This window comes from Aquarana catesbeiana, linkage group LG02 (assembly GCF_042186555.1).
Source record: "Aquarana catesbeiana isolate 2022-GZ linkage group LG02, ASM4218655v1, whole genome shotgun sequence".
Lineage (NCBI taxonomy): Eukaryota > Metazoa > Chordata > Amphibia > Anura > Ranidae > Aquarana > Aquarana catesbeiana.
This window is the reverse complement of record NC_133325.1, coordinates 178,165,523-178,192,658: the sequence shown is the minus strand read 5'-3', so window position 1 is coordinate 178,192,658 and position 27,136 is coordinate 178,165,523. Positions and strand designations below refer to the sequence as shown.

Below are 27,136 nucleotides of genomic sequence, written 5' to 3'. Positions count from 1 at the left end.
TTGATAATAAATGGCTTCAGCCAAACACTAACCATGAGTGAAAGAAAAGTTTTTGTGTTATCATTCATATTCTCTCAAAAATGGCCAAGAAATCATAAATTCTGCCAGGGTATGTAAACTTATGAGCACAGCTGTATTTCAAGCATTTCTTTCTTTTAATTTTGTTGAATTGAATTACTGAAATAAGTTCATTTTTTGAGATGTACCTGTATGTGGCCAGGGAGAGAAGGGGATCTCTGCATGCACCCTGGAGTAAGGGAGGAGGTGTTAGGCTGTAGATTGGGTTCCAGGTATTGTCCCTGAATTTTATTTTGAAAATTGAAATGATTGCTCATTTGTTGCTGGTATAGCATGTCAGAATTGCCCATTTGTAGGATATGTATTGTCAAGGTTGCCAGTTTGTTGCCTATTTTTAGGATTACTTGTTAGTTGCTTACACATTGTCAGGGATGCCAGTTTGCCCAGACTATGTTATGACTGCCAGAGTGATATCCATCTTTCCAGGCCATCTTCCCTCATACCTGCCAATGTGTTTGTCCATGTATTATCACAACTGCTAGTGTGTTCCCTATATATTGTCATATCTGTTCATGTATTAGCCCAGTTTAATCATGTGGTGCTTATGCGTTTGGGTCCAAGTTAGCTGTTTGTTTTGAGGAGCGCATTATTTAATTCTCTACACTAGAAAATCGCAATCCTAAAACCTCCAATACCCTGCCAAGAGAAACTCAGGCTCATAGGGTTACAGATATTTCCATGTTTGGTTCAAGCCCTTTCCTACTCTTTAAAAAAGATTTGGAGTTCCATCTTGGGTTGGATGGCAGTTGGATATTGGGACATGATCTAGCCATCAATATCTTTTTTTTCAGATCACAATATAAGCCTGAGATATATATAGCAGTTGTTTATGTCCCTGCTCCCAGCAAGTCTAAGCTCCCTGCAATATCCTGAGATAGTGTTGACAACCAAACCCCACTTGGCCATTCAACTTTTCCTCTTGACAGCAATATGTCTGTTGGAAGGCCCGGACTGGCCATAAGGCTCACCGGGCAATTGCCCGGTGGGCCAGGGTCGCCGGGCTCAACCTCGGGGCCACGGTCCGATGCCTGTTGATGACCGGACCACACAGCGGAAGGCAAGCGGCGACCTCGGCCTGGAGAAGGTTAACACAACCCGCGGTCACCGCTCACCTCCCGTTATGCAGCCGTGCCTGTCTCTCCTCTCCAGGCTCTCCTGCCCCACTGACGATGTCATCTATCAGCAGAACAGGGGCGGGAGGAGCCAGAGATCTGAACACTGAACAGTGTGAGTGCAGGGATCTGTGGTTGCTAGGCAGCAGGTCGGATCCAATTAAAACAGCGGTTGCTGTTCGCACGCGCGCTGCGGCCGGCGATAGCTAGGCAATGGGGATGCTGCCAGGGCTGGGGCCACTGATGTCATGGAAACGTATGACATCAGGAGACCCTGCCCACCTAGGCAGATTACATCCATTCAAAAAACCAAGGGGAGTGAAGGAGACCGTAAATGTGAGAAATGTAAGTGCACAGAGAGAAGTGAAGCCATCAGATCGGGAGTGCATACAAGGAAAGGAGACGCAGAAGGAAAACAGGTAAACCAGAAAAGGCAGACCAAGGAGTAATGGAGGACACAGGAAAGTGTAAATAGATAAAGATGAATGGCGGCAAAAAGGAGATAAGGAAGGTGGAAGAAGAGGAGAAGGAGGGAAAAAGAAGGAATAGAAAAAAAGGGGGGCTATATAAAGAGAAAAGAAGAGAAAGAGAGAAAAAAGAAACAGAAAAAGAGAGACAAAGGAGAGGAAAATAAGAGAAAAATACGAGTGAAAAATAAAAAAGGAAAAAGACTACTCTGCTGATAGGATGACATCGTTGGAAGGGTGGGAGAGCCAGTAGAGGACACACAGGCTGAATCCTGCCTCTGCCCTGCCAAAGGTAGGACTGTGCAGGGGAGGCGCAGAGTAAAAGGGGCAACTGTGATTACAGAGACAAAGAAGGGGGCATGACTGCAAGGGGCACTGTGGTGGGGGGCTGTGATTGGTAGGGGCACTGTCATGAAAAGGGAACTGCACTGTAAAGGGGGACTGTAATCATTACAGTTTCCTTTACAGTGCAGTCCCCTTTATATCACAGTGCTCCATTACATTACAGTGTGTGGACCGACTCCGTGATTATGCCGTTACCAACTGCCCTCACGAACGGGCGGTTGCTGGAAAATTGGCTGCTCAGTCTAAATTGCCAGGGCCTATTTTTTGTCCCAGTCCGGTCCTGTCTGTTGGCACCCATAGATACAAAGACCAATGATCTTTTAAGCGGTCTGTAAGGAATTGTGTAAATGGGGAAAATTCGGACCACTATCCACCAATGCAAGGTGCATTTATTCTGCGGATTCCGAAAAACATTTTTTAGCAGGGGTTCCCCTAGGGCCTAGACTTAAAAATGATTTAAAGGGTTCCTTTGGTATGAAAAGGTTGACAAAGGCTGCTCTAAAGGAAGCTCAGTTGTTTATTGGTAGTAGATATAGGGGTAAATCTACTAAAGCAGTGGCCATCAACCCTGTCCTCAGGGCCAACCAATAGGCCAGGTTTTATGTATTACCTTGGGGAGATGCAGACTAGAATACTGCAATCACTGAGCAGCAAATGATATCACCTCTGATGTATTTCAGTTATCTTGCAAACCTGGCCTGTTAATGGGCCATGAGTACAGGGTTAATGACCACTGTACTAAAGTATTCCCCATGCAATATAAAGGTCATGTGACTCATTTTTTGGAATTATTGAATGAGATAAGCGTGTCAATTCATTAACGTAAACTATCAAATGTTAGGTAGCACAAAAAAAAAAAAAGAAAAAAAAGAGATAAGTCATTAAAGCGGCTGTAAACCGTTGGACATTTTGTGATGTGATGGTAATGTCATAATGTGCTAGTATGCATTGCATACTAGCACATTATGTTAAACTTAGCTTTTAGCAAAGCCCTTCCAGTACCGACATGTCAGAGCTGCAGGTGCTCCCATTTTCACCTGTCTTTGTTAGTGGACTCCGACTCTGTGACAGACCAGAGCTGCGATGATGTCACTCCTGCGACTGCTCACGGGAGCCGTTTGCGACACAGAGCTCTGAAGAAATGGCCGGTGGCCGTTTCTTCAGAGCGCATGCGCCAGTGATGTCAACGGCATGTACAGTAAATATCTGCTATTCGGTGCACGTTTAGGAGATATTTACACTACCTATAGGTAAGCCTTATTATAGGATTACCTATAGGTAAAATTCAGACATGGAAGTTTACTTCCATTTTAACGTAAATTCACTAAAGAACACACTCATTTGTTATTTATCAACTGGTAGTAGGCGGTCGTATTTTAGCAATTTTCAAATTAACAATGAGGGGAACTCTGCACTGATATATAGTTAAAAGTATACAATGTATCAGTATGGAAATGTTCTGCCCTGAGCCTAGAAATTAAAATTAATTGTAACCTTTCACCAGAGGGAGATTGTGCTGTGAATGAAACCACACTAGAATGTTTTTACAGTTTTACAATATTTCAGTGTGCATTTATTTATAGAACTATCTTCCTCTGGTGAAGTGTTGGCATGTAAAAAAAAACAAAAAAAAAAAACAGAAGAGCTGCCTGTCTGCTTGCCATCTCTTTCCACAACTTCCTGCATGATTTGCAGCTTCCCTTCTGCTTTTTGCAATTTCTAAGGACTACATATCCCATGGTTCCTCGTGGCTGCTTATTTTTTTTTCCAAGTGGTTGTAAAGACTCAAGGATTTTTACCTTCATGCCTTTGAAGGTGAAAAAAACCCTTCTGTGTGCAGCAGCCCCCCTAATACTTACCTGAGCCCCATCTTGATCTAGTCACAAGAGCAGCAGCTCTCCCAGGTAGGGATGAGCTCCGGCGTGTTCGCACACTCCACGTGCAGAGCCCGCCAGGAAGTTGGCACAGCGCTGCGCTAATCACAGGCAGTGAGACATTTCCAGATGTGCAGCTGCAGAGATCGGGAAATGTCTCACTGCCTGTGATTAGTGCAGCGCTGTGCCAACTTCCTGGCGGGCTCTGCATGTGGATTGTGCAAACACGCCGAAGCTTATCCTTACTCCCAGGTCTCTTCCTTCTCATTGGCTGAGACAGCAACGGAAGCCACTGGCTCTTGCCACTGTCAATCTCAGCCAGTGAGCCAATAACAAGAGAGCAGGGGTGGGGCCGAACCGTGCTCCGTGTGTGAATGGACACACAGAGAAATGGCTGCTTGCTATGGGGCACTCAGCAGGGGCCAGGAGCACTGACGAGGGACTCGAGAAGTTGAGGATCTGGGCTGCTCTGTGCAAAACCACTGCACAGAGCAGGTAAGTATAACATATTTGTTATTTAAAAAAAAAAAAAAGTCTGCCTTTAATATCACTTTTACTTAAAGAGGATCTTCACCCTAGAAACAAAAAAAAAAAAAAAAATCAACAGCTACAAATACTGTGGCTGCTGCCTTTTAACAAAATGACACTTACCCGTCCCAGGGATCCAGTGCTGTCCTCACAAGGTCCCGTTCTTCACTGGTCTTCAGGTCCCCAGTGCTGAAATCCTTAGTGTGGGAAGCCAGCGACTTCACAGCCAACTGCCCAATGCACATGTGGGAGCCACGCTGCGCTTTGTGAATGGTCTTGCAGCCTTCTGGAACCTGTGACGTGTCCCAGTAGGCTGTGGGCTGAGGTGGGGGGGATATAAACTTGCTAGGTGAACCTAGAAGTGAAAGCAGGTACCCACTCCCCCCCCAACCCCAAAAAAATACAAACTGCTGAATGTGGCAAAAGTTGTAGAGGAGGAGTTTCAGAGGTAGATAAGTGGAACTCCCTCTTTTGGGTAAAATTCTACTTTAATGACGCACATCTTCACATGCACAGAGTGGAAGTCCCACATGTTGGCATGTCTGTGCATGAGCAGATGTGCTGCAGGGACACTGTGCATGTCTGCACCAGACTAACAAGGATGGTGATGCCAGAGAGTGGGTGGGGCCAAAGGTGACTGAGGTTCCTCTTTATGGAAGTAGAAAAGAAAACAAACTTCCTTCTTTTTTTTTAAACCACATTCCGTCACCCCATATGTTTCCTATTAGAAGCACATGCTATGGGAGCTGCTGGTTGGCCCAACAAAGGAGTGAGACTAGTGTGCCTGGTCAGGGGCCCCTATAATGTAGTATGGAGGGGCCCCTATAGTATAATATGGAAGAGCCATGATAATGTAGTATGGAAGGGCCCCTATAGTGTAATATGGAAGAACCCTGATTATGTAGTATGGAAGAGACACTATAGTGTAATATGGAAGAAACCTGATTATGTTGTATGGAAGGGACCCTATAGTGTAGTATGGAAGGGCCCCTATAATGTAGTAAGGAAGGGCCCCCATAGTGTAGTATTTCAGGGCCCCTATAGCGTAGTATGGAAGGGCCCCTATAGAATAGTATGGAAGGGCCCCTATAGTGTAGTATTTCAGGGCCCCTATAGTGTAGTATTTCAGGGCCCCTATAGTATAGTATTTCAGGGCCCCTATAGTATAGTATTTCAGGGCTCCTATAGTGTAGTATTTTAGGGCCCATATAGTGTAGTATGGAAGGGCCCCTATAATATAGTATTTCAGGGCCCGTATAGTGTAGCATGGAAGGGCCCCTATAGTATAGTATGGAAGGGCCCCTATTGTGTAGTATTTCAGGGCCCCTATTGTGTAGTATTTCAGGGCCCTTATAGTGTAGTATTTCAGGGCACCTATAGTATAGTATTTCAGGGCTCCTATAGTATAGTATTTCAGGGCCCCTATAGTGTAGTATTTCAGGCCCCCTATAGTATAGTATAGAAGGGCCCCTATAGTATAGTATTTCAGGGCTACTATAGTGTAGTAAGGAAGGGCTCCTATAGTGTAGTATTTCAGGGCCCCTATAGTATAGTATTTCTGGGCCCTTATAGTGTAGTATTTCAGGGTTCCTATAGTACAGTATTTCAGGGCCCCTATAGTGTTCAGGGCTCCTATAGTGTAGTATTTCAGGGCCCCTATAGTGTAGTATTTCAGGGCCCCTATAGTGTATTATTTCAGGGCCCCTATAGTATAGTATTTCAGGGCTCCTATAGTATAGTATGGAAGGGCCCCTATAGTATAGTGTAGTATGGAAGGGCCCCTATAGTATAGTGTAGTAAGGAAGGGCCCCTATAGTGTATTTCAGGGCCCCTATAGTGTAGTATGGAAGGGCCCCTATAGTGTAGCATTTCAGGGCTCCTGACGTATAGTATTTCAGGGCTCCTATAGTGTAGTATTTCAGGGCCCTTATAGTGTAGTATTTCAGGGTTCCTATAGTATAGTATTTCAGGGCCCCTATAGCGTAATACAGAAGAGCCCCCATAGTATAGTATTTCAGGGCCCCTGTAGCGTAGTACAGAAGGGCCCCCACAGTATAGTATTTCAGGGCACCTATAGTGTAGTATTTCAGGGCCCCTGTAGCGTAGTACGGAAGGGCCCCCATAGTGTAGTATTTCAGGGCCCCTATAGCGTAGTATTTCAGGGCCCCTATAGCGTAGTATTTCAGGGCCCCTATAGTGTAGTATTTCAGGGCCCTCATAGTGTAGTATTTCAGGGCCCCTATAGCGTAGTATTTCAGGGCCCCTATAGTATAGTATTTCAGGGCCCCCATAGCGTAGTAGTTCAGGGCCCCTATAGTATAGTAGTTCAGGGCCCCTATAGTATAGTAGTTCAGGGACCCTATAGTATTTCAGGGCCCCTATAGCATAGTACAGAAGAGCCCCCATAGTATAGTATTTCAGGGCCCCTGGAGCGTAGTACAGAAGGGCCCCCACAGTATAGTATTTCAGGGCCCCCATAGTATAGTATTACAGGGCCCCCTAGTGTAGTACAGAAGGGCCCCCATAGTATAGTATTACAGGGCCCCCCGTAGTGTAGTACAGAAGGGCCCCTATAGTATAGTATTACAGGGCCCCCTAGCGTAGTACAGAAGGGCCCCCATAGTATAGTATTACAGGGCCCCTGTAGAGTAGTACAGAAGGGCCCCCATAGTATAGTATTACAGGGCCCCCTAGCGTAGTACAGAAGGGCCCCCATAGTATAGTATTACAGGGCCCCTGTAGAGTAGTACAGAAGGGCCCCCATAGTATAGTATTACAGGGCCCCCTAGCGTAGTACAGAAGGGCCCCCATAGTATAGTATTACAGGGCCCCCTAGCATAGTACAGAAGGGCCCCCACAGTATAGTATTTCAGGGCCCCTGTAGTGTAGTACAGAAGGGCCCCCATAGTATAGTATTACAGGGCCCCTGTAGAGTAGTACAGAAGGGCCCCCATAGTATAGTATTACAGGGCCCCCTAGCGTAGTACAGAAGGGCCCCTATAGTATAGTATTACAGGGCCCCCTAGCGTAGTACAGAAGGGCCCCCATAGTATAGTATTACAGGGCCCCCTAGCGTAGTACAGAAGGGCCCCCATAGTATAGTATTACAGGGCCCCCTAGCGTAGTACAGAAGGGCCCCCATAGTATAGTATTACAGGGCCCCCTAGCGTAGTACAGAAGGGCCCCCATAGTATAGTATTACAGGGCCCCCTAGCGTAGTACAGAAGGGCCCCCATAGTATAGTATTACAGGGCCCCTGTAGAGTAGTACAGAAGGGCCCCTATAGTATAGTATTACAGGGCCCCTGTAGAGTAGTACAGAAGGGCCCCCATAGTATAGTATTACAGGGCCCCTGTAGAGTAGTACAGAAGGGCCCCCATAGTATAGTATTACAGGGCCCCTGTAGAGTAGTACAGAAGGGCCCCCATAGTATAGTATTACAGGGCCCCCTAGCGTAGTACAGAAGGGCCCCCATAGTATAGTATTACAGGGCCCCCTAGCGTAGTACAGAAGGGCCCCCATAGTATAGTATTACAGGGCCCCCTAGCGTAGTACAGAAGGGCCCCCATAGTATAGTATTACAGGGCCCCTGTAGAGTAGTACAGAAGGGCCCCTATAGTATAGTATTACAGGGCCCCTGTAGAGTAGTACAGAAGGGCCCCCATAGTATAGTATTACAGGGCCCCTGTAGAGTAGTACAGAAGGGCCCCCATAGTATAGTATTACAGGGCCCCTGTAGAGTAGTACAGAAGGGCCCCCATAGTATAGTATTACAGGGCCCCCTAGCGTAGTACAGAAGGGCCCCCATAGTATAGTATTACAGGGCCCCTGTAGAGTAGTACAGAAGGGCCCCCATAGTATAGTATTACAGGGCCCCCTAGCGTAGTACAGAAGGGCCCCCATAGTATAGTATTACAGGGCCCCCTAGCATAGTACAGAAGGGCCCCCACAGTATAGTATTTCAGGGCCCCTGTAGTGTAGTACAGAAGGGCCCCCATAGTATAGTATTACAGGGCCCCTGTAGAGTAGTACAGAAGGGCCCCCATAGTATAGTATTACAGGGCCCCCTAGCGTAGTACAGAAGGGCCCCTATAGTATAGTATTACAGGGCCCCCTAGCGTAGTACAGAAGGGCCCCCATAGTATAGTATTACAGGGCCCCCTAGCGTAGTACAGAAGGGCCTCCATAGTATAGTATTACAGGGCCCCCTAGCGTAGTACAGAAGGGCCCCCATAGTATAGTATTACAGGGCCCCCTAGCGTAGTACAGAAGGGCCCCCATAGTATAGTATTACAGGGCCCCCTAGCGTAGTACAGAAGGGCCCCCATAGTATAGTATTACAGGGCCCCTGTAGAGTAGTACAGAAGGGCCCCTATAGTATAGTATTACAGGGCCCCTGTAGAGTAGTACAGAAGGGCCCCCATAGTATAGTATTACAGGGCCCCTGTAGAGTAGTACAGAAGGGCCCCCATAGTATAGTATTACAGGGCCCCTGTAGAGTAGTACAGAAGGGCCCCCATAGTATAGTATTACAGGGCCCCCTAGCGTAGTACAGAAGGGCCCCCATAGTATAGTATTACAGGGCCCCCTAGCGTAGTACAGAAGGGCCCCCATAGTATAGTATTACAGGGCCCCCTAGCGTAGTACAGAAGGGCCCCCATAGTATAGTATTACAGGGCCCCCTAGCGTAGTACAGAAGGGCCCCCATAGTATAGTATTACAGGGCCCCTGTAGAGTAGTACAGAAGGGCCCCTATAGTATAGTATTACAGGGCCCCTGTAGAGTAGTACAGAAGGGCCCCCATAGTATAGTATTACAGGGCCCCTGTAGAGTAGTACAGAAGGGCCCCCATAGTATAGTATTACAGGGCCCCTGTAGAGTAGTACAGAAGGGCCCCCATAGTATAGTATTACAGGGCCCCCTAGCGTAGTACAGAAGGGCCCCCATAGTATAGTATTACAGGGCCCCTGTAGAGTAGTACAGAAGGGCCCCTATAGTATAGTATTACAGGGCCCCTGTAGAGTAGTACAGAAGGGCCCCCATAGTATAGTATTACAGGGCCCCTGTAGAGTAGTACAGAAGGGCCCCCATAGTATAGTATTACAGGGCCCCCTAGCGTAGTACAGAAGGGCCCCCATAGTATAGTATTACAGGGCCCCTGTAGAGTAGTACAGAAGGGCCCCCATAGTATAGTATTACAGGGCCCCCTAGCGTAGTACAGAAGGGCCCCCATAGTATAGTATTACAGGGCCCCTGTAGAGTAATACAGAAGGGCCCCCATAGTATAGTATTACAGGGCCCCTGTAGAGTAGTACAGAAGGGCCCCCATAGTATAGTATTACAGGGCCCCTGTAGAGTAGTACAGAAGGGCCCCCATAGTATAGTATTACAGGGCCCCTGTAGAGTAGTACAGAAGGGCCCCCATAGTATAGTATTACAGGGCCCCTGTAGAGTAGTACAGAAGGGCCCCCATAGTATAGTATTACAGGGCCCCCTAGCGTAGTACAGAAGGGCCCCCATAGTATAGTATTACAGGGCCCCCTAGCGTAGTACAGAAGGGCCCCCATAGTATAGTATTACAGGGCCCCCTAGCGTAGTACAGAAGGGCCCCCATAGTATAGTATTACAGGGCCCCTGTAGAGTAGTACAGAAGGGCCCCTATAGTATAGTATTACAGGGCCCCTGTAGAGTAGTACAGAAGGGCCCCCATAGTATAGTATTACAGGGCCCCTGTAGAGTAGTACAGAAGGGCCCCCATAGTATAGTATTACAGGGCCCCTGTAGAGTAGTACAGAAGGGCCCCCATAGTATAGTATTACAGGGCCCCCTAGCGTAGTACAGAAGGGCCCCCATAGTATAGTATTACAGGGCCTCTGTAGAGTAGTACAGAAGGGCCCCCATAGTATAGTATTACAGGGCCCCCTAGCGTAGTACAGAAGGGCCCCCATAGTATAGTATTACAGGGCCCCCTAGCATAGTACAGAAGGGCCCCCACAGTATAGTATTTCAGGGCCCCTGTAGTGTAGTACAGAAGGGCCCCCATAGTATAGTATTACAGGGCCCCTGTAGAGTAGTACAGAAGGGCCCCCATAGTATAGTATTACAGGGCCCCCTAGCGTAGTACAGAAGGGCCCCTATAGTATAGTATTACAGGGCCCCCTAGCGTAGTACAGAAGGGCCCCCATAGTATAGTATTACAGGGCCCCCTAGCGTAGTACAGAAGGGCCTCCATAGTATAGTATTACAGGGCCCCCTAGCGTAGTACAGAAGGGCCCCCATAGTATAGTATTACAGGGCCCCCTAGCGTAGTACAGAAGGGCCCCCATAGTATAGTATTACAGGGCCCCCTAGCGTAGTACAGAAGGGCCCCCATAGTATAGTATTACAGGGCCCCTGTAGAGTAGTACAGAAGGGCCCCTATAGTATAGTATTACAGGGCCCCTGTAGAGTAGTACAGAAGGGCCCCCATAGTATAGTATTACAGGGCCCCTGTAGAGTAGTACAGAAGGGCCCCCATAGTATAGTATTACAGGGCCCCTGTAGAGTAGTACAGAAGGGCCCCCATAGTATAGTATTACAGGGCCCCCTAGCGTAGTACAGAAGGGCCCCCATAGTATAGTATTACAGGGCCCCCTAGCGTAGTACAGAAGGGCCCCCATAGTATAGTATTACAGGGCCCCCTAGCGTAGTACAGAAGGGCCCCCATAGTATAGTATTACAGGGCCCCCTAGCGTAGTACAGAAGGGCCCCCATAGTATAGTATTACAGGGCCCCTGTAGAGTAGTACAGAAGGGCCCCTATAGTATAGTATTACAGGGCCCCTGTAGAGTAGTACAGAAGGGCCCCCATAGTATAGTATTACAGGGCCCCTGTAGAGTAGTACAGAAGGGCCCCCATAGTATAGTATTACAGGGCCCCTGTAGAGTAGTACAGAAGGGCCCCCATAGTATAGTATTACAGGGCCCCCTAGCGTAGTACAGAAGGGCCCCCATAGTATAGTATTACAGGGCCCCTGTAGAGTAGTACAGAAGGGCCCCTATAGTATAGTATTACAGGGCCCCTGTAGAGTAGTACAGAAGGGCCCCCATAGTATAGTATTACAGGGCCCCTGTAGAGTAGTACAGAAGGGCCCCCATAGTATAGTATTACAGGGCCCCCTAGCGTAGTACAGAAGGGCCCCCATAGTATAGTATTACAGGGCCCCTGTAGAGTAGTACAGAAGGGCCCCCATAGTATAGTATTACAGGGCCCCCTAGCGTAGTACAGAAGGGCCCCCATAGTATAGTATTACAGGGCCCCTGTAGAGTAATACAGAAGGGCCCCCATAGTATAGTATTACAGGGCCCCTGTAGAGTAGTACAGAAGGGCCCCCATAGTATAGTATTACAGGGCCCCTGTAGAGTAGTACAGAAGGGCCCCCATAGTATAGTATTACAGGGCCCCTGTAGAGTAGTACAGAAGGGCCCCCATAGTATAGTATTACAGGGCCCCTGTAGAGTAGTACAGAAGGGCCCCCATAGTATAGTATTACAGGGCCCCCTAGCGTAGTACAGAAGGGCCCCCATAGTATAGTATTACAGGCTGTGTGTGTTTAGTGTCTGGGCCGCCTTTGTTGTGCTGGGTGTATTACCTTCCCAGTGAAGTGAGGGAGATGGGAATGTGCTGAGGGGAGGAGGAGGAGGGAGGACAGGGAACTGAGTGTCTCTGGCTCAGCTCTTGATCTGCTGATTAAATCCTCAAGTATGCCAGGAATCCCCGCACTGAACAATGCGCCTCCCCCCAGCACAGGACAAACCCACGTGGAGGGAGCGACAAAGGGGGGAGAAGACGAGGCAGGGGAGACTAATCACCTCCACTACGTATCCCCTCCCCCCACCACACACAGCCCCATCGGGGATCTCCCCGTAGTCCTGACCCCGAACACACCGCGGCATCGCAGCAACAGGCGTGGCCAGGCCCCGTCCTCAGCCATCACCCGCTTGTGGGACAGCCCGTCAGGGGTGGGCGGGGTTTGGCGCGGGGAGGCCCGCCCTGGTCTTTTTTGTTAATGAAAGTTCCAGGAACATTGTAATCCTGTCTTTCCAGTGAAGCCAATAGAGGCGACAGCCCCAGGCTGACCCGTACTACGAGACACCATGATCTTCTCCAGTGTGCCCCTCAGGATACCCACCGGGAAGCTGGTAGGTGCTCTGCTCCTTTGTCATGATAACACGCGGTGTGTACTGGGAGAGAGAGAGAGAGAGGACCCGGGCATTCCCGGACACTGCCAGGAGGATGGCCTGGGCTCTGATGGAGGATGGGGGTGCCATGCATGTTCCTGGGCTCCTCTGATCACTGCTGGGGGATGGGAAGGGTGGAGTGCTATGTATGTCCTGGCCTCCTCTGATCCCTCACTCATGGATGGATCATAGACTACTGTATATGTTCTGGGGTTCATCCGATGGATCATTGGGGGTGCCATGCATGTTTCTGGGCTCCTGTGATGGATCATGGGGATAATATACATGGTCTTGGGCTCCACTGATCACTGCTGGATGATGATGATGATCATGGGGGATGCCATGCATGTTCCTGGGCTCTTCTGATCCCATACTGATGGATGGATGGATGGATCATGTGTGTACTATATATGTTCCTGGGTGACTCTGATCCCATACTGATGGATGGATCATGTGTGTACTATATATGTTCCTGGGTGACTCTGGTCCCTTATTGATGGATGGATCATGTGTGTACTATATATGTTCCTGGGTGACTCTGATTCCATACTGATGGATGGATCATGTGTGTACTATATATGTTCCTGGGTGACTCTGATCGCTGATGGGTCATAAGGGTACTATATGTTTCTGGGTTCCTCTGATGGGTCACGGGGGTGCTATATATGTTGCTGGGCTACTCTGATGACTGGTCATGGGGGTACCATATATGTTCCTGGACTAATCTGATTGCTGATAGGTCATGGGGGTACTATATATGTTCCTGGGCTACTCTGATGACGGATGGGTCATGTGGTACTATATATGTTCCTGGGTTCCTCGGAACACTTATGGGTCAAGCAGGTACTATATATGTTCCTGGGCTTCTCTGACCACTAATTGGTGGATGGATCATGGGGTTACTATACGTGTCCTGGGTACCTCTGATCACTAATGGATCATGAGGGTACTATACATGTTCCTGGGCTCCTCTGATTGCTGATGGATCATGGAGGTACTATATATGTTTCTGGGCTCCTCTGATCACTCGCTGCTGAATGGATCATGGGGGTACTATATGTCCTGGGTACCTCTGATCACTGCTGGATGATAGATCATGAGGGTACTATACATGGTCCTGGTCTCCTCTACTCATCACATGTTGCTTGGACCCCTTTCACATTTGAGTATATACATGCATTTTATTTCTGCATGTTTTTGAAGTGTAGTGCATGTCTTTTTGTTTTGGCCAAAGAAAAGCTGTATCATCTGTGACATCATCATGTCATCAGCATCCTTGTACCTGCCAGACCAGTTGTTGGGCACAAAAAAAACGTGAAAAAAAGCAATACAATGCCTGTTTTTCATGTGCTCACATTGATGCCTGAAGTGCCCCAAAACCAAGAATCTCCTGTACCCTTTAATGTGACAAGTGGTACAACGCTCACATGTGACCTGGCACCATATATTAGAATGGGATCCTTCGTGATGAGGGTTTCACACTTTGGGAAATGAATGACAAAGCACTCAGGAGTGAATGGACATTGGTCTAGTATGATTGGAAGGACCCATTTAGGCTGGCCATAAACTAGTAGATTTTTGAATAAACATTTGTATAAACCTTCTCAATACAATCGATGAGTTGATGAAGGTCAATCAAAAGTTCATCGAAATGTCTTTTGCTTTTAACATTTAATTTTGGAATAAATGGACTTTCCCAAATAAAAACCATATACGCTCTTAGAAATTCATATTAAGTAAAAAAAAAAAATTCCATCCTCCTACGAAATTTCTTGTCCCTGCGGTCGAAAACCAACAGTAATTTGATACCACTAATGATTAGAAAATCCAACAAGCGTTCTTAAAATGAAACATTTTGAACAAAATTCTACTAGTATCTGGCCAGCTTTAGACCTTTTGAGGGGTGCTTCAGTTTCAGTGGGACCCTCATACACAGGAATTAAAATACACAACTGATCACTAAATGTACCCATCAGAGTCTATTACAGTTCATCGAAAGTGACAAGTTCTGTATACGTAGAAAGGTTATAGATGTGCCATCCATACATGTATATACAGTATGAGCCAGCAGATCTCCAGGTAGATCTCCATCCACCATCCACATAGATGTCCACAACACAATCTAGAGCTTGGTCTGGCCTGACAGTGCTGGCTCACCTACGGCTACACCAAATGTCCTCAGTCATTGACTTTTCGCACTAATCAATAACTAGGGAGTTGGTTTACCTTCTCAATGACAGGCATGCATTTTAACATTATTATGAGGTCATAGTGCACACACAATTGTAGTCTGCCTTCCTTATAGTAACACTAAAGAATATCCTTATTCTTTAAAATTAATCCACACACATCCATTGCTTAATAACCCTATATTCTATTTTTAATGAAATGTGTTTTTTTACTGTTTTTCTTCCTTCTTGTTCCTCTATGAGTTCCCGAACATCTCCTTTTCCCCCATACTCCAGTTTGCTTGGAGTGCTAGTTGCAGCCATGTGCGTTGCTCTATGCACACTACAAATCCCATAGTCCATCTAGGGAGCGAGCAAGAGAAGGTCGCTATGTTCCTACATACAGTGGGACCATGGAGAATGAACATAGCCACCCTCTAAGGCTAGGTTCACACCTATGCGTTTTGTAGAAACGCACTGCAGTCCATTTAACATGTATTGCTTTGAGTCATGCTCACATCTATGCATTTTTAACCGGTGCGTTTTATTTGGAAAGGGTCAGGGACTTTTTTTACCGACAGCAGGTTACGTTTTTGGTTCAGTAGACTTCAATGGATATGCAGCAGAAATGCATATCCATGAGCATGACTCAAAGCAATAAAAACGCAGTCATCACAGAGGACAAGGAGGCACTCTTTACGTCTGGAGGAAAAGAGATCTTTATCTCCAAATATGGAAAGGCTTCCTTACAGTAAGAGCTGTGAAAATGTGGAATAGACTCCCTCCAGAGATGGTTCTGACCAGCTCAGTAGATTGCTTTAGGAAAGGCCTGGATTCTTTCCTCAATACACATAATATAACTGGGTACTAACATTTTTTAGGTAAAGTTGATCCAGGGAATATACAATTGCCTCTCAGGGGATCAGGGAGGATTTTTTTCTTTGCTGGAGCAAATTGGATCATGCTTTGCTAGGGTTTTTGCCTTCCTCTGGATCAACTGTGGGCGAAGGATTGTGTATGTGTATATATAGGATTGTATAATTTTTTTTTCTTCCCCTTTTTATTGGTCAAACTGGATGAATTTGTGTCTTTTTTTTTTTCAACCAGACTATGTAACTAGGCAGTGCTTGCATTTTTTATCAACTACAACCTGCATAGGTGCACACCTATGCAGGTTGCAGTTGTTGCATTTTTCTGGTGAATTTTGCATTCTTTTTTACATGTGTTTGACACGTTTTTGATTCGTTTTGCATTTTTGGGAAGTGTCTGTTGTCCCGCAGGAGAAACCAGCAAAAACACAGCAGAAATGCATGAAAAATGCAAGCAATGCGTTTCCATTGAAGTTTATGGAGCCAAAAATGCAACCTGCTGCAGGAAACAAGTCCCTGACCCTTTCCAAAGTATACACCAGTGGAAAAACGCAGAGACCTGAATGTGGCCGATAGGCAACCATGTTAGATGGACTTCACTGTAATGTGTTTCTCCAAAACTGAATACGCATAGGTGTGAACCAGGGAAGTCAGATCAAAGCAGCAAAAAAAAAAAAGTGGAGGCTAAGAACACCAGGAAGTACTTTTCTGAGTGAAGGGTACATACTTGAATAGATATTTTTTCAAACCAGAGTTTACTATCACTTTAAAGTGGTTGTAAACCCAAGGAAAAAAAGAACCTGCAAGACAAAGGCATAATGAGCTAGTATGCATAGCATACTAGCTCATTATGAATTGCTTACCTGAGATCTAAGTCCTCGTACACCGCTACAGCGGCTGACATCGCTCCTGGAGTTACTTCCGGGTATCGCGGGCTCCGGCGCTGTGATTGGCTGGAGCCGTGATGATGTCACTCCCCGTCCGTGCCATTGCTTCAGTTTGCTGCAGTGCACATGTGGCGATGACATTGGCACATGCAAATACAGGGATATCTCCTAAACTGTGCAGGTTTAGGAGATATCTAGGGTAGCTAAAGGTAAGCCTTATTATAGGCTTACCTGTAGCAAAAAGTGTGTTGTAAGGGTTTACAACCACTTTAAGGCAGGGGTCTCAAACTGGCGGCCCTCCAGCTGTTGCCAAACTACAAGTCCCATGAGGCATTGCAAGGCTGACAGTTACAAGCATGACTCCCACAAGCAGAGGCATGATGGGACTTGTAGTTTCGCAACAGCTGGAGGGCCGCCAGTTTGAGACTCCTGCTTTAAGGGCTCGTTCAGACTGTCAATCTACTGAAAAGCAACCCATGCTCGGATCACTTTTCAGAGGTGTTTGGCAAGTGCTGAGGAGATGATAGATCACCTCCTCACTGACTGATTTTACCCCATTAAATGCTGCACTACGGGACCGCAATTACGTGCATTGCTCGCGGTTGCAGGGAGGCCCCGTAGGACTGCATTAGTTGCATTTGGCTGCAGCATTGTCCACCAAAAGTGTTTAAGTTTTGCAACAGGCACAAAGCACAGTGTTGTGGCCCCCGGGGCATTTGCATAGCATAAAAGAATGGTTTTACTAGCCCCCCCCCCCCCGGCGGTCGCACGTGTGAGTGAGCCCTAAGGGCATAAGAACACTATGCATGCTTTGCTTGAACCTCCAAAATTCCTAATGCAGCATACCAGAGTAATGCCCCGTACACACGGTCGGACTTTGTTCGGACATTCCGACAACAAAATCCATGGATTTTTTCCGACGGATGTTGGCTCAAACTTGTCTTGCATACACACGGTCACACAAAGTTGTCGGAAAATCCGATCGTTCTAAACGCGGTGACGTAAAACACGTACGTCGGGACTATAAACGGTGCAGTGGCCAATAGCTTTCATCTCTGTATTTATTCTGAGCATGCGTGGCACTTTGTCCGTCGGATTTGTGTACACACGATCGGAATTTCCGACAATGGATTTTGTTGTCGGAAAATTTTATATCCTGCTCTCAAACTTTGTGTGTCGGAAAATCCGATGGAAAATGTGTGATGGAGCCTACACACGGTCGGAATTTCCGACAACAAGGTCCTATCACACATTTTCGGTCGGAAAATCCGACCGTGTGTACGGGGCATATGAATCATTACAGATGATTGTAGATATTGCTTCCCAGGATAGACATTTAAAAAAAACAAAAACAATTTTTAAATGTTTTTTTCCAGGGGGGTGAGGCCTCTTGCAGGGTACTCGGAGTACTTACCCTTTTCTAATTCAGTGCTAGTGGAACTTCCTGTAATGTTTTAGGTTTTCCTTGTGTGATGCCATTCCATTGCCTTAGTAAATATTTGCTGTTTTAGCATCATGCTGGGTGTGTGCCAGCTCTCCAGTTTGCCATTGTCACTGCAATGTGTTCAGAATTTATTAGATGATCAAAGCAGAAGTGGGGCAGTCCTGTGCCAAGGAGATGGCTGCCTTTGCTGGGTAGTCCTGGGTGCATGGCTTCATCTATCTATGTTTGTCCCAAGTGTTCCAGGGTTCAGGGAAGGCAACCTCCTCCTCCTTCTTCTTATTACCTCATTGTTGGGATTAACTCAGATATTTCATATTATGAGGGAGTACTGTATTGTGAGTAGGTGTTACATGAATAGTAACCTCCTATACTGTACCTACTTTATACAAGACATGGATACACACAGACATGTGTTAGCCTCATAAGGGCTCCTTCACGTAGGTGCCCAGGGTGGCGTTAAAAGCATGCAGTTGAGCCTCAGTTTTGGAAACTCATTGCAACTGCATCGCATGGTACTTCTGTTCAATCCGATGTGGTCTAACACACCGCGCTTGCGACTTTTATGTTTGGGGTGTAACACCCCCTGCAGATCGCAACTGCAGTCCGTTTTGTACGCTATTCAGGAAACGCATATGGAATGCAGCTTTCTCAAACTATGTTCTGGTGTCTACTGGCCCTGAAGGCTGCTGACATATACACTACACTACATTACCAAAAGCATTGGGACGCCTATCTTTACTCGCACTTGAAGTTTAATGGCAGCCCAGTCTTATTCTGTAGGGTTTAATATTGAATTGGCCCACCCTTTGCAGCTATACCAGCTTCAACTCTTCTGGGAAGGCTGTCCACAAGGTTTAGGAGTCTCAATACTTTTGGTAATATAGTGAATGCGTACGGGCAACTGGCCCACGTGCCATGTGGATGCATATGTGTGCTGTGGCAGCAGGCAAAGACCAATTTTGTTGCAGAAATGTCTCAAACATGCGACACAATAATTACAATGAACTTATTTACTCCAAAGTAAGAGAACTTCTCTACATTCGATTTTCCTTATCACCGATGTGGTGGTGTTTCTTTATAAATCTGTCCCGGCAATAGTGCCATACAGTAAAAGTGTCAAAAATAACAGTTATTGGAATTTGTTGTATGGATCTGTACTAAACATGGATGAATTTCATGAATTTGGCATCAGGATTCTCCAGAAATGTGTCCTACATGCATTGCTATGTTACAAATTATTGGCCTTTTAACGTACATCCAAGCGTGGCCTAGTAAGCAGTTAGTGACAATTAGCAGTTCGTGCTTCATGTATTATTTCTAGGCTATTTAAAGGCAATTTAACTGATGAATGATGAATGACCCTAGATATTCCTGGTGGACTTTTGGTCTTTCCTGGTCTTCCTTTGTCTAGCCGTTTATTCTACATTCCAAGATATGATGGTTTTGGGATTTGTCTGATGTCAAACTGCTGCTCTGACTAAAGAATTGGACAGTCAGAAGAACCGTTTGCTACCATTTTGTTTTTAATAATTGTTAAGCCCAGTCAAAGTATACATGTCCTAGACTAGGAGTGCCTAAGCTTTTGACCTTCCTCGGCCACATTGGAAGAAGAGGAATTGTCTTGGGCCGCACATAAAATACACTAACAATAAGGATGGCTGATGAGCAGTTCTTCCTGTGGCTTTCAGCGGGTGGGTGCGGCCACTGGGCCCATTCTCTATAATGACAGTTCGCCAGAGGCCACACCTATTCGTGGTTCTTTACACAGCCATCGATTACCTTCTGGACGCAGACAAAGTGCTTCCATCAGTGATCACCGCAGGTAATCGCTAGCTATTTGCCTGGCTTGTCAATATAGGCGCGGCTGCTCTGTTTACATGGCATCCTCAGTATCCCTACAGATGTGCATGGGCTGGACTTGTCTGTGTTGGTTGCTGTGCTTGCACGGCATTCCCCTCGTCCTGCCGGATGGGTCTGGGACGCACGCTTAATTCTCTGGGGCCACTTAAGGCCTGCGGGCTGGACACCCCTGTCCTAGACTATGTCACCAGGGTCCTAATTTGGTCTCAGTGGTCCTTGTTGTTTTTCATACTGATAGGACCTCAAAGCTTACTATTCAATTCTCCACGCAGCATTTTTTCTGTATGTAGTCTGCCTCTGGTGTGGTGATATGTTGTCAAATGGAAACTCCTGATCTCAGTGCTTTACAATGTGACATTGCTGCTATTACGCTGAAATCAAAATAACCTAGGTGCTGCCTTGGTTATTTGTCTCTCCAAATATATAGATCCACCTCCTATACCTACATCATTTTGTGTCTTAACTTACGATGATTGTTCTCATATCATTAATCTTCTAACTAATGGCCGGGCGTAGACGGTTCAAATTTCAGCAGGAGGAACCAGCCAAAATTTGAACCATGTATGGGTTCAACCAGCCTGCTGGATTTTACATGCGATTATCACTAGTGGCTGCTATACCCACTAGCAATAATTTCTGAGTTCTCCTGGTGGGGGAATCCGTCCAATGGCTCGGCGGGTGGGAATCAAGTGAATTTCTTACTTGCAACTCGTGGTTGCAGAAATTACATTTTGTTCCATGAATGGCCCACATAATTCATCAAGTTGTTGATTTTCTGCTAATTCACTGTTGATTATGTTGGAAGATAGTTTACGTAAATGAAGCAAACTTGCAGTGTTTTCCTTTGTACCCTGACTTACCTTTACAAATAAAGTGAATTACAAAAAAAATGGAGAAACAAAGTGCACACCGCACCCAAGTGACATGAGCCTTTCCTTTTCTACAACTTACATCTATTGTACAAAAATCTGTTCTTTGTCCATGCAGGCCAGGCAAAAGAACTGCTTTAAGGCCCCCTGCACACTGGACTGTCCAGCCGAAGTGCGTTTCTAGCATTTTTGTGCACCTGGGAGGGATAGGTACAGTGTCCAGCCCTGCTGCAGGTAGCCGGTCAAAGTGGCAGGCTGTGGCTGGACAGAACTGAACACTGTGCTGAGTGATACCAGCGGTTAAGGGCCCTGTGTGTTCAGGGATGAAGGTCTGGAATGCAGAAGACCTGCTTTCTTGACTTTCCTCCCTGAACGTGCAGGGTCCTAATCGCTGGCAGCACTTGGAACACACTGCAGCTGGACGGCCCTGTGTGCAACACTGGCCCCAACACTGGCCCCCGCAGCAGCTTGTATTCCCCTTTTCTTCTCTCCTCCGTCCTCTCTGTTCACCCGTAGGAGTGAGGAGAAGCTCTGTGTAATCTCCAAGGCACAACTTGGAGCATATGCAGGACTAAGGTCTCTCTCCCCATCCCAAGTGACATCATTAGGTGCCTAAGCGGCTAATCGTTACGCACCATCGCTGTCATATGGTAGGAAAGGAGGTCAGTTGCATCCTTCCAAGTACCTGAAAGTACCAGGTGGGTCCCGGAGGCTGCAAGGACTGGCATTGCAATGAAACTGTTGCTTTGTCAAAGAAATGTTCGCTTTAACCCCTTTGCGTCCGCACTATAGCCGAATGACTGCTATAATGCTGGTGCACTTTGCCTGCGGCGCACATCGGCCTTGATCTGTGATCGCTGCATCCTTCGGACATAGCCGATCAGGGTAAAGAGCCCATCACAGTGGCTCTTTGCCATGTGATCAGCTGTGTCCATTCACAGCTGATCACGGATGTAAACAGGATTTGTTGGTTATTGGCAATCCTCCCCTTACGCTGACAGGGTGTGAGGAGAGGAGAGCTGGAAACCGGAATCCACACAGGGGCACTGACCAGCAGTGTCCTGATTATCAGTGCTGTCAATCTGTGCCCACCAGTGCTGTCAATCTGTGCCCACCAGTGCTGTCAGTCTGTGCCCACCAGTGCTGTCAGTCTGTGCCCACCAGTGCTGTCAGTCTGTGCCCACCAGTGCTGCCAGTCTGTGCCCACCAGTGCTGCCAGTCTGTGCCCACCAGTGATGCTTGTTAGTGCCTTTGAGTGCAGCCTATCAGTGTCCATCAATGCAGCCTTATCAGTGAAGGAGAAAAATTGCTAAAAATTTACAGCATTTTATAACAAACTAAGAAAAATAGCAAAAAATAAATAAAAAACCCAGTGGTGATTAAATACCACCAAAAGAAAGCTCTGTCTTAAAAAAAAAAAAGATAAAAATCTAGTTTGGTTACAGTGTTGCATGGACGCGCAATTGTCATTCAAAGTGTAACAGCACTGAGTGCTGAAGATTGGCCTGAGCAGGAAGGGGGTGAAAGTGCCCAGTAGGCAAGTGGTTAAAGGATTTTTCTTTTTAAAGTAATGCTTCCAAAGCTAGATCAGTCATATCTGAACAAATATACATTTGTTATCTCAATTTTTTTCAGCATCTGCAACTACATATTGCAGAAAAGATCCTTTTTAAAACCCAGTTTAATTATGTGTTTTTGTGAATAGCTAGCTTGGTATGTCTGCTTTTTTGTTTTCTAGAGGTGTCAGTTAGGATTTAGTAATGTTTCATCTTAGTTTTACCTGTGAAAGGTCAGGAATGCCTTTGATGATGGCTGGTGTAAACTTTTAGGTTTAGCTTTGTATTGTAGACAAGGTCGTGTGGTCCATTAGTGGGCAAACCTATATTCTCATCTTTATAAACCATGACAGCTGCTGTAAATGGCTTTTAAACCCAAACCCAGCCCCATATTTTTAATATCTATTATAAAATTCTAAAATGTTATCCAGAATCACAATTTACATGTTTTAAATAGATTTTGCATTAAAGGCCCTTGATTTCTGAAGTCCGCTCCATTTTGGAGAATCCCCCTGTCTCCTGTAGGCTCATTTGCCCACAGTTCACGTCAGACGTTTACATGTCTATACGGGTGTAATTGTGCGCACTATACAGGTCATACTCATGACTTTTCTACAGTTAGATTCAGCCAGCAAGATCCGGCTTTAATACATCAGTACTATATGCAAGGACCCTTTGCTGTTGGGAAAGATATTTTCAGACTATAGAAACAAAGCAAAGTTGTCAGATGTGGATACAATTATTTTCCAGTAAGGGATTTAACCATTTGTTAGCCACTGCCCCAGTGGAATCGGTATATTGCAACCTTAGTTTTGTTCGTTAAAAGCTTACTGTCCACAGAACGAACAAAAAAGCTCTGTCAGCAAGGGGTTATAACAAGCTCATAGCTGCAACCATGAGCTTGTTACCATTTTTTTTCCCATAGCCAAGAATTGGCTGTTCAGCAAAAGTGATGTGGGCGACTCTACAGCCACCCAATCACTTTTACTGTAGTGAAAAGGGTCATCGTTCCCTGGTCCAATCTGTGCTTGATTAGCAGCTTTTTTCTTTTAAGAAAGAAATTGATATAATTTAAAAAAACTTAAAGCGGAATTCCACTCAAAAGTGGAAGCTCCGCTTGTTTGCTTCCCCCCCACTCTGGTGCCACATTGGTGGGCAGGAGGGACGACGACAGGTACCTGTCCCCACTTCCGGGAGACCTGGCTGCAGTGAGGTCCCCCAGAAGTTCAGCCTCCTTCCTCCGCTGGTTCAGCCTCCGGATGCCCAGTAGGGAACCGGATCGGCTGGGGTGCCGTCATCGCGGGCTCCCTGGACAGGCAAGTGTCGCCCCCCCCCCTTATTTTTTTTGACGTGTGGAGCTGAATTAGAACACCTATTAGATTTTTATTATTGTCTGTGCCCCCGTTAGGAAGATTCACCCTCTTTATTTGTCCTGTTTACCATTATCATTGAAAGTGACCGTAAAAGAAACCCCCAAATTTTGGGTTGTCCCAGAAAAGTAATAGAGGGGAAATTTTCCAAGTAGATTTCCTTAATTTGCAGGAATTTTCTTGCACTTCCTATTTGGCTGTGGAACAGGAGGTGAAGGTAAAACTCCCCAATGGGACAACGATGACAAAAAATAATCTGACAGGGGTTATAACCCTACCCTATCCAAAATAAAAAAAAAATAAGGTTTTGCCTATAGTTCTACTTTAAAAGAAATGACAACCCGAGGTATTGCCTCAAGTGAGAGCAATAGTTTAAAGTGTTACTAAACCCAGTAATATGAAAAAAGTTCACAGTGCCCACAGCTTAATAATCTTTTTACATTAAAAATACTGCCACTATATACCTTTTTTTAATGATCTGTATACCACGGTTACATGATAAACTGCACAGTTTCTCCAGTGCTGAGAGATCAGGAAGGAGGAAATTTCCACTACAGCCTGTATACACGCCCACATGTGTGATGTCAATATCATGTGACCTGGCTAGCTCTGAGAACAAGTAAATGTTCTCTCCAGCATAAAAGACACAGCTGAGTATGTGCAGGTCGGCTACCCTGCCTGTGTTAGCTGGCTTTCCCCAGATAGACAGTGCAGGAGGGGAGGATCTGTGCATACAGGATAAAACAACCTTTTTACACAATGCAGAGGATTAACCCCTTCCACAGTGAATATAACAAGCATGCTATGCTGCATATACAGACTGATTTTACTGTTGTAGGTTTAGTAACAATTTGTTCACAGATAAATCTACAATGTTACTGTTGTGTAAAGGCTCTTAATGGGTCACCTATGAAAATTTTAGGTATCATAGTTTGTTGTCATTGCACAAGCATATGCAATTTTGAGTCTGCACCTGATATTTATTCACTGAGCAACATCATCTATTATGTTTTAGCAAAAAACATTTTGTGTACAATGTGCCTTTAATATAAACAACTGCACAAACATTGTCTGGCAAAAAATTACTACATGCTCAACTTTTAATTCTCGAGGGCCTCTCGAAAATATATAATATTTGGGGGTTCTCAGACATTTTCTAGCAAAAAAATGCTGATTTAACGTGTGTGGGAAAACAATTAAAGAATTGCTCCAGGCAGCAAGTGGTTAATGACGGGTGATTGTTATGTGTACACTTCTTTGGGATTGAAACATCTATAGACAACAAGGTAGTAAGTAGGGAGTCCTGCAATTGCATGGTTCCAAAACTAGCCAATCAGGTGTTGCTTTCCCTTGCACGCCTTCTCTCAATACTTTCAATATCCAGCGTCACTGAACCTTCCAAAGGTGAAGTCTACTTTTTTCACTCTGTAAACGGAGCAGCCTGGCTCTGCTATTCCAGACACTGATTGTACTAAAGGGAAACGCCATTTATTTATTTTAGTTCAACTTTCCCTGAATGGCTTGTCAAAGACGATGGTGCGCGTTGCGGTCTTCCTAGAATTTGTAAAAAAAAAAAAATATTGCATTTTGCCATTTAAGGAGCTAAAAGTCATTTTTGAAACTTAAACAGTTGTTTTGTCTTTTGTGTGTGTGTGTGTATGTTGCTCAAATATATGTTATTTCATAATACACAAATTGAGCATTTTGTAAGAAAATAGATCTACAATTTGCCCATTTTAGTACAGTGTGAGTTTTTGGCCCTTTTCGTGAATATAAAAAAAAAAAAAAAAAAAAAAAAAAGATTTGTTTTGCTAGTGGTATGTTATGTATGAGCAGATCCGTTGCGCGGCGGTACGGTTGTATATTAGGTGTTTACTGCTAAAAAATGTAGTGAGTAATCTGAAATAAATGTACTAATTAGTTTCAAAGATTAACCAACATTCCAAAACAGTGCGTGTGCATGTAAAACCAGGATGAAAAGAATCCTTCCATACTTTATTTTTAATAATAGGTCTATTAAAGAATTTACAATTTTACTGGCCCTTTCACACGGCTCCATTGCAAAAACGCATATTCATTTTTGCTGTGACTTCCAGCATGCACCTGCGAAACGTGGACATGTGACTCCAAATAGAGCATCAAAAACGTAAACGCGTGCATTTTTTATGCTTTTTCTATTGATTTCAGTGGAAGGTGGTGCGTTTTTTTTTTTTTTTTTTTTTTCATCGGCGCTGTCAGATTGCGGGTAGATTCGTGGCAAACCTGCCCACAATTCAAAACGCTGTAGTGCGAATGCAGCCTTGTACCTACAGGTAAGCCTTTAATAAGCCTTACCTGTAGTAACACTAAATAAACATCTCCTAAACCTGCACCATTTAGGAGATATTTATTTTAACAGCGCCCTTTGTCACCAACGCATGAGCACTGCGCTCTCAATGGATGGCAGGCAGTCCGCTGAGAGAGCTGTGCTGTGGCTATTACTCCTGCGCGCATGTGCTGGAGTGATGTCATCACGGCTCGGCCATTCAAATGGTGGCAGTCCACGAACCTGGAAGGAAGACGAAGTGAAGATGGAAGCCCTGTCAGTGGTGACAGTGTGCCTCTGCAATGCTTCGTTTTTAGGTAAGCCTTTCATAATGTGCTAGTAGGCAATGTATAGTAATACATTATGCTCTTAACTTTCTAACTTTCAGGGAGAAGATATATTTTTTTTTTTTCTTTTTCTTGGATTACTACCGCTTTAAGTAATTATGGACCTTATAGGTCTGCAAAGGACAAATGTAAAAAAAAAAAAAAAATACAATGGGTATGTTGTAGAAACTGTCCTGTACTGATACACCGCCCTATGAGAGAGGGAGAATCAAAAAGATGCAGATAGAGAGAATTAAAGTGAAACTAAACCTTCCTATCTATGCATTAAGGTGAAAAACCTTCTGTAGTGCTGCAGCCCCCCAGCCCCCGTTTTACTTACCTGAAAGCTGTCATCTTCCGTCCGGGAACGAGCACACCAGCTCTAGCTGGTCTCTCGTGTCCTGATTGGATAGATTGATGGCAGCGCAGCCGTTGGCTCCTGCTGCTGTCAATCAAATCCAATTGCATGGCGCCGGGGGGGGCGGAGCCGAGTTCTGCATTCTGTGTGAATGTGATGTCCACCTTAGGAGAGCGCTTCTCCAACATGCACACTTGATGTGGGGAGGAGCCACCAGCGCCTCTGAGGGACCCCAGAGGCCACTCTGTGCAAAACGAATTGCACAGAGGAGGCAAGTATGACATGTTTGTTATTTAAAAAAAAAAAAACGGGGTTTACAACCCATTTGAAACTAAAATATGATGGCTAATGAAAAGTGAACCTGTTGCTAACTCCATGTTAAAGTTTATCAGTGCCTGCCCCTTACTGAAAAGGAATACTTGCCTTTCCAGTAAGTTCCAACTCCAGTGTTCACTTTACAGCACAGCTACTGGCACTGCTTTTCTAGAACACTTTCAGGGT

General features: G+C 45.6%; 1 protein-coding gene across 6 annotated transcripts in view; it reads left to right on the top strand.

Moving 5' to 3' along the window:
* Positions 1–27,136, top strand: part of RBMS2 (RNA binding motif single stranded interacting protein 2) — a 175,894-nt gene that overhangs the window by 54,184 nt on the left and 94,574 nt on the right. Inside the window, exon 1 of one of the 6 annotated variants that reach the window (XM_073613921.1) lies at positions 12,209–12,584. The exons of 4 other annotated variants lie outside the window; for them this stretch is intronic. In XM_073613921.1, coding sequence (XP_073470022.1) covers positions 12,540–12,584 — 45 coding nt within the window. In that variant the 5' untranslated portion in view covers positions 12,209–12,539. Of the gene's footprint in view, positions 1–12,208; positions 12,585–27,136 lie in introns of those variants that run through there. One more of the 6 variants, XM_073613920.1, reaches the window with a different exon arrangement.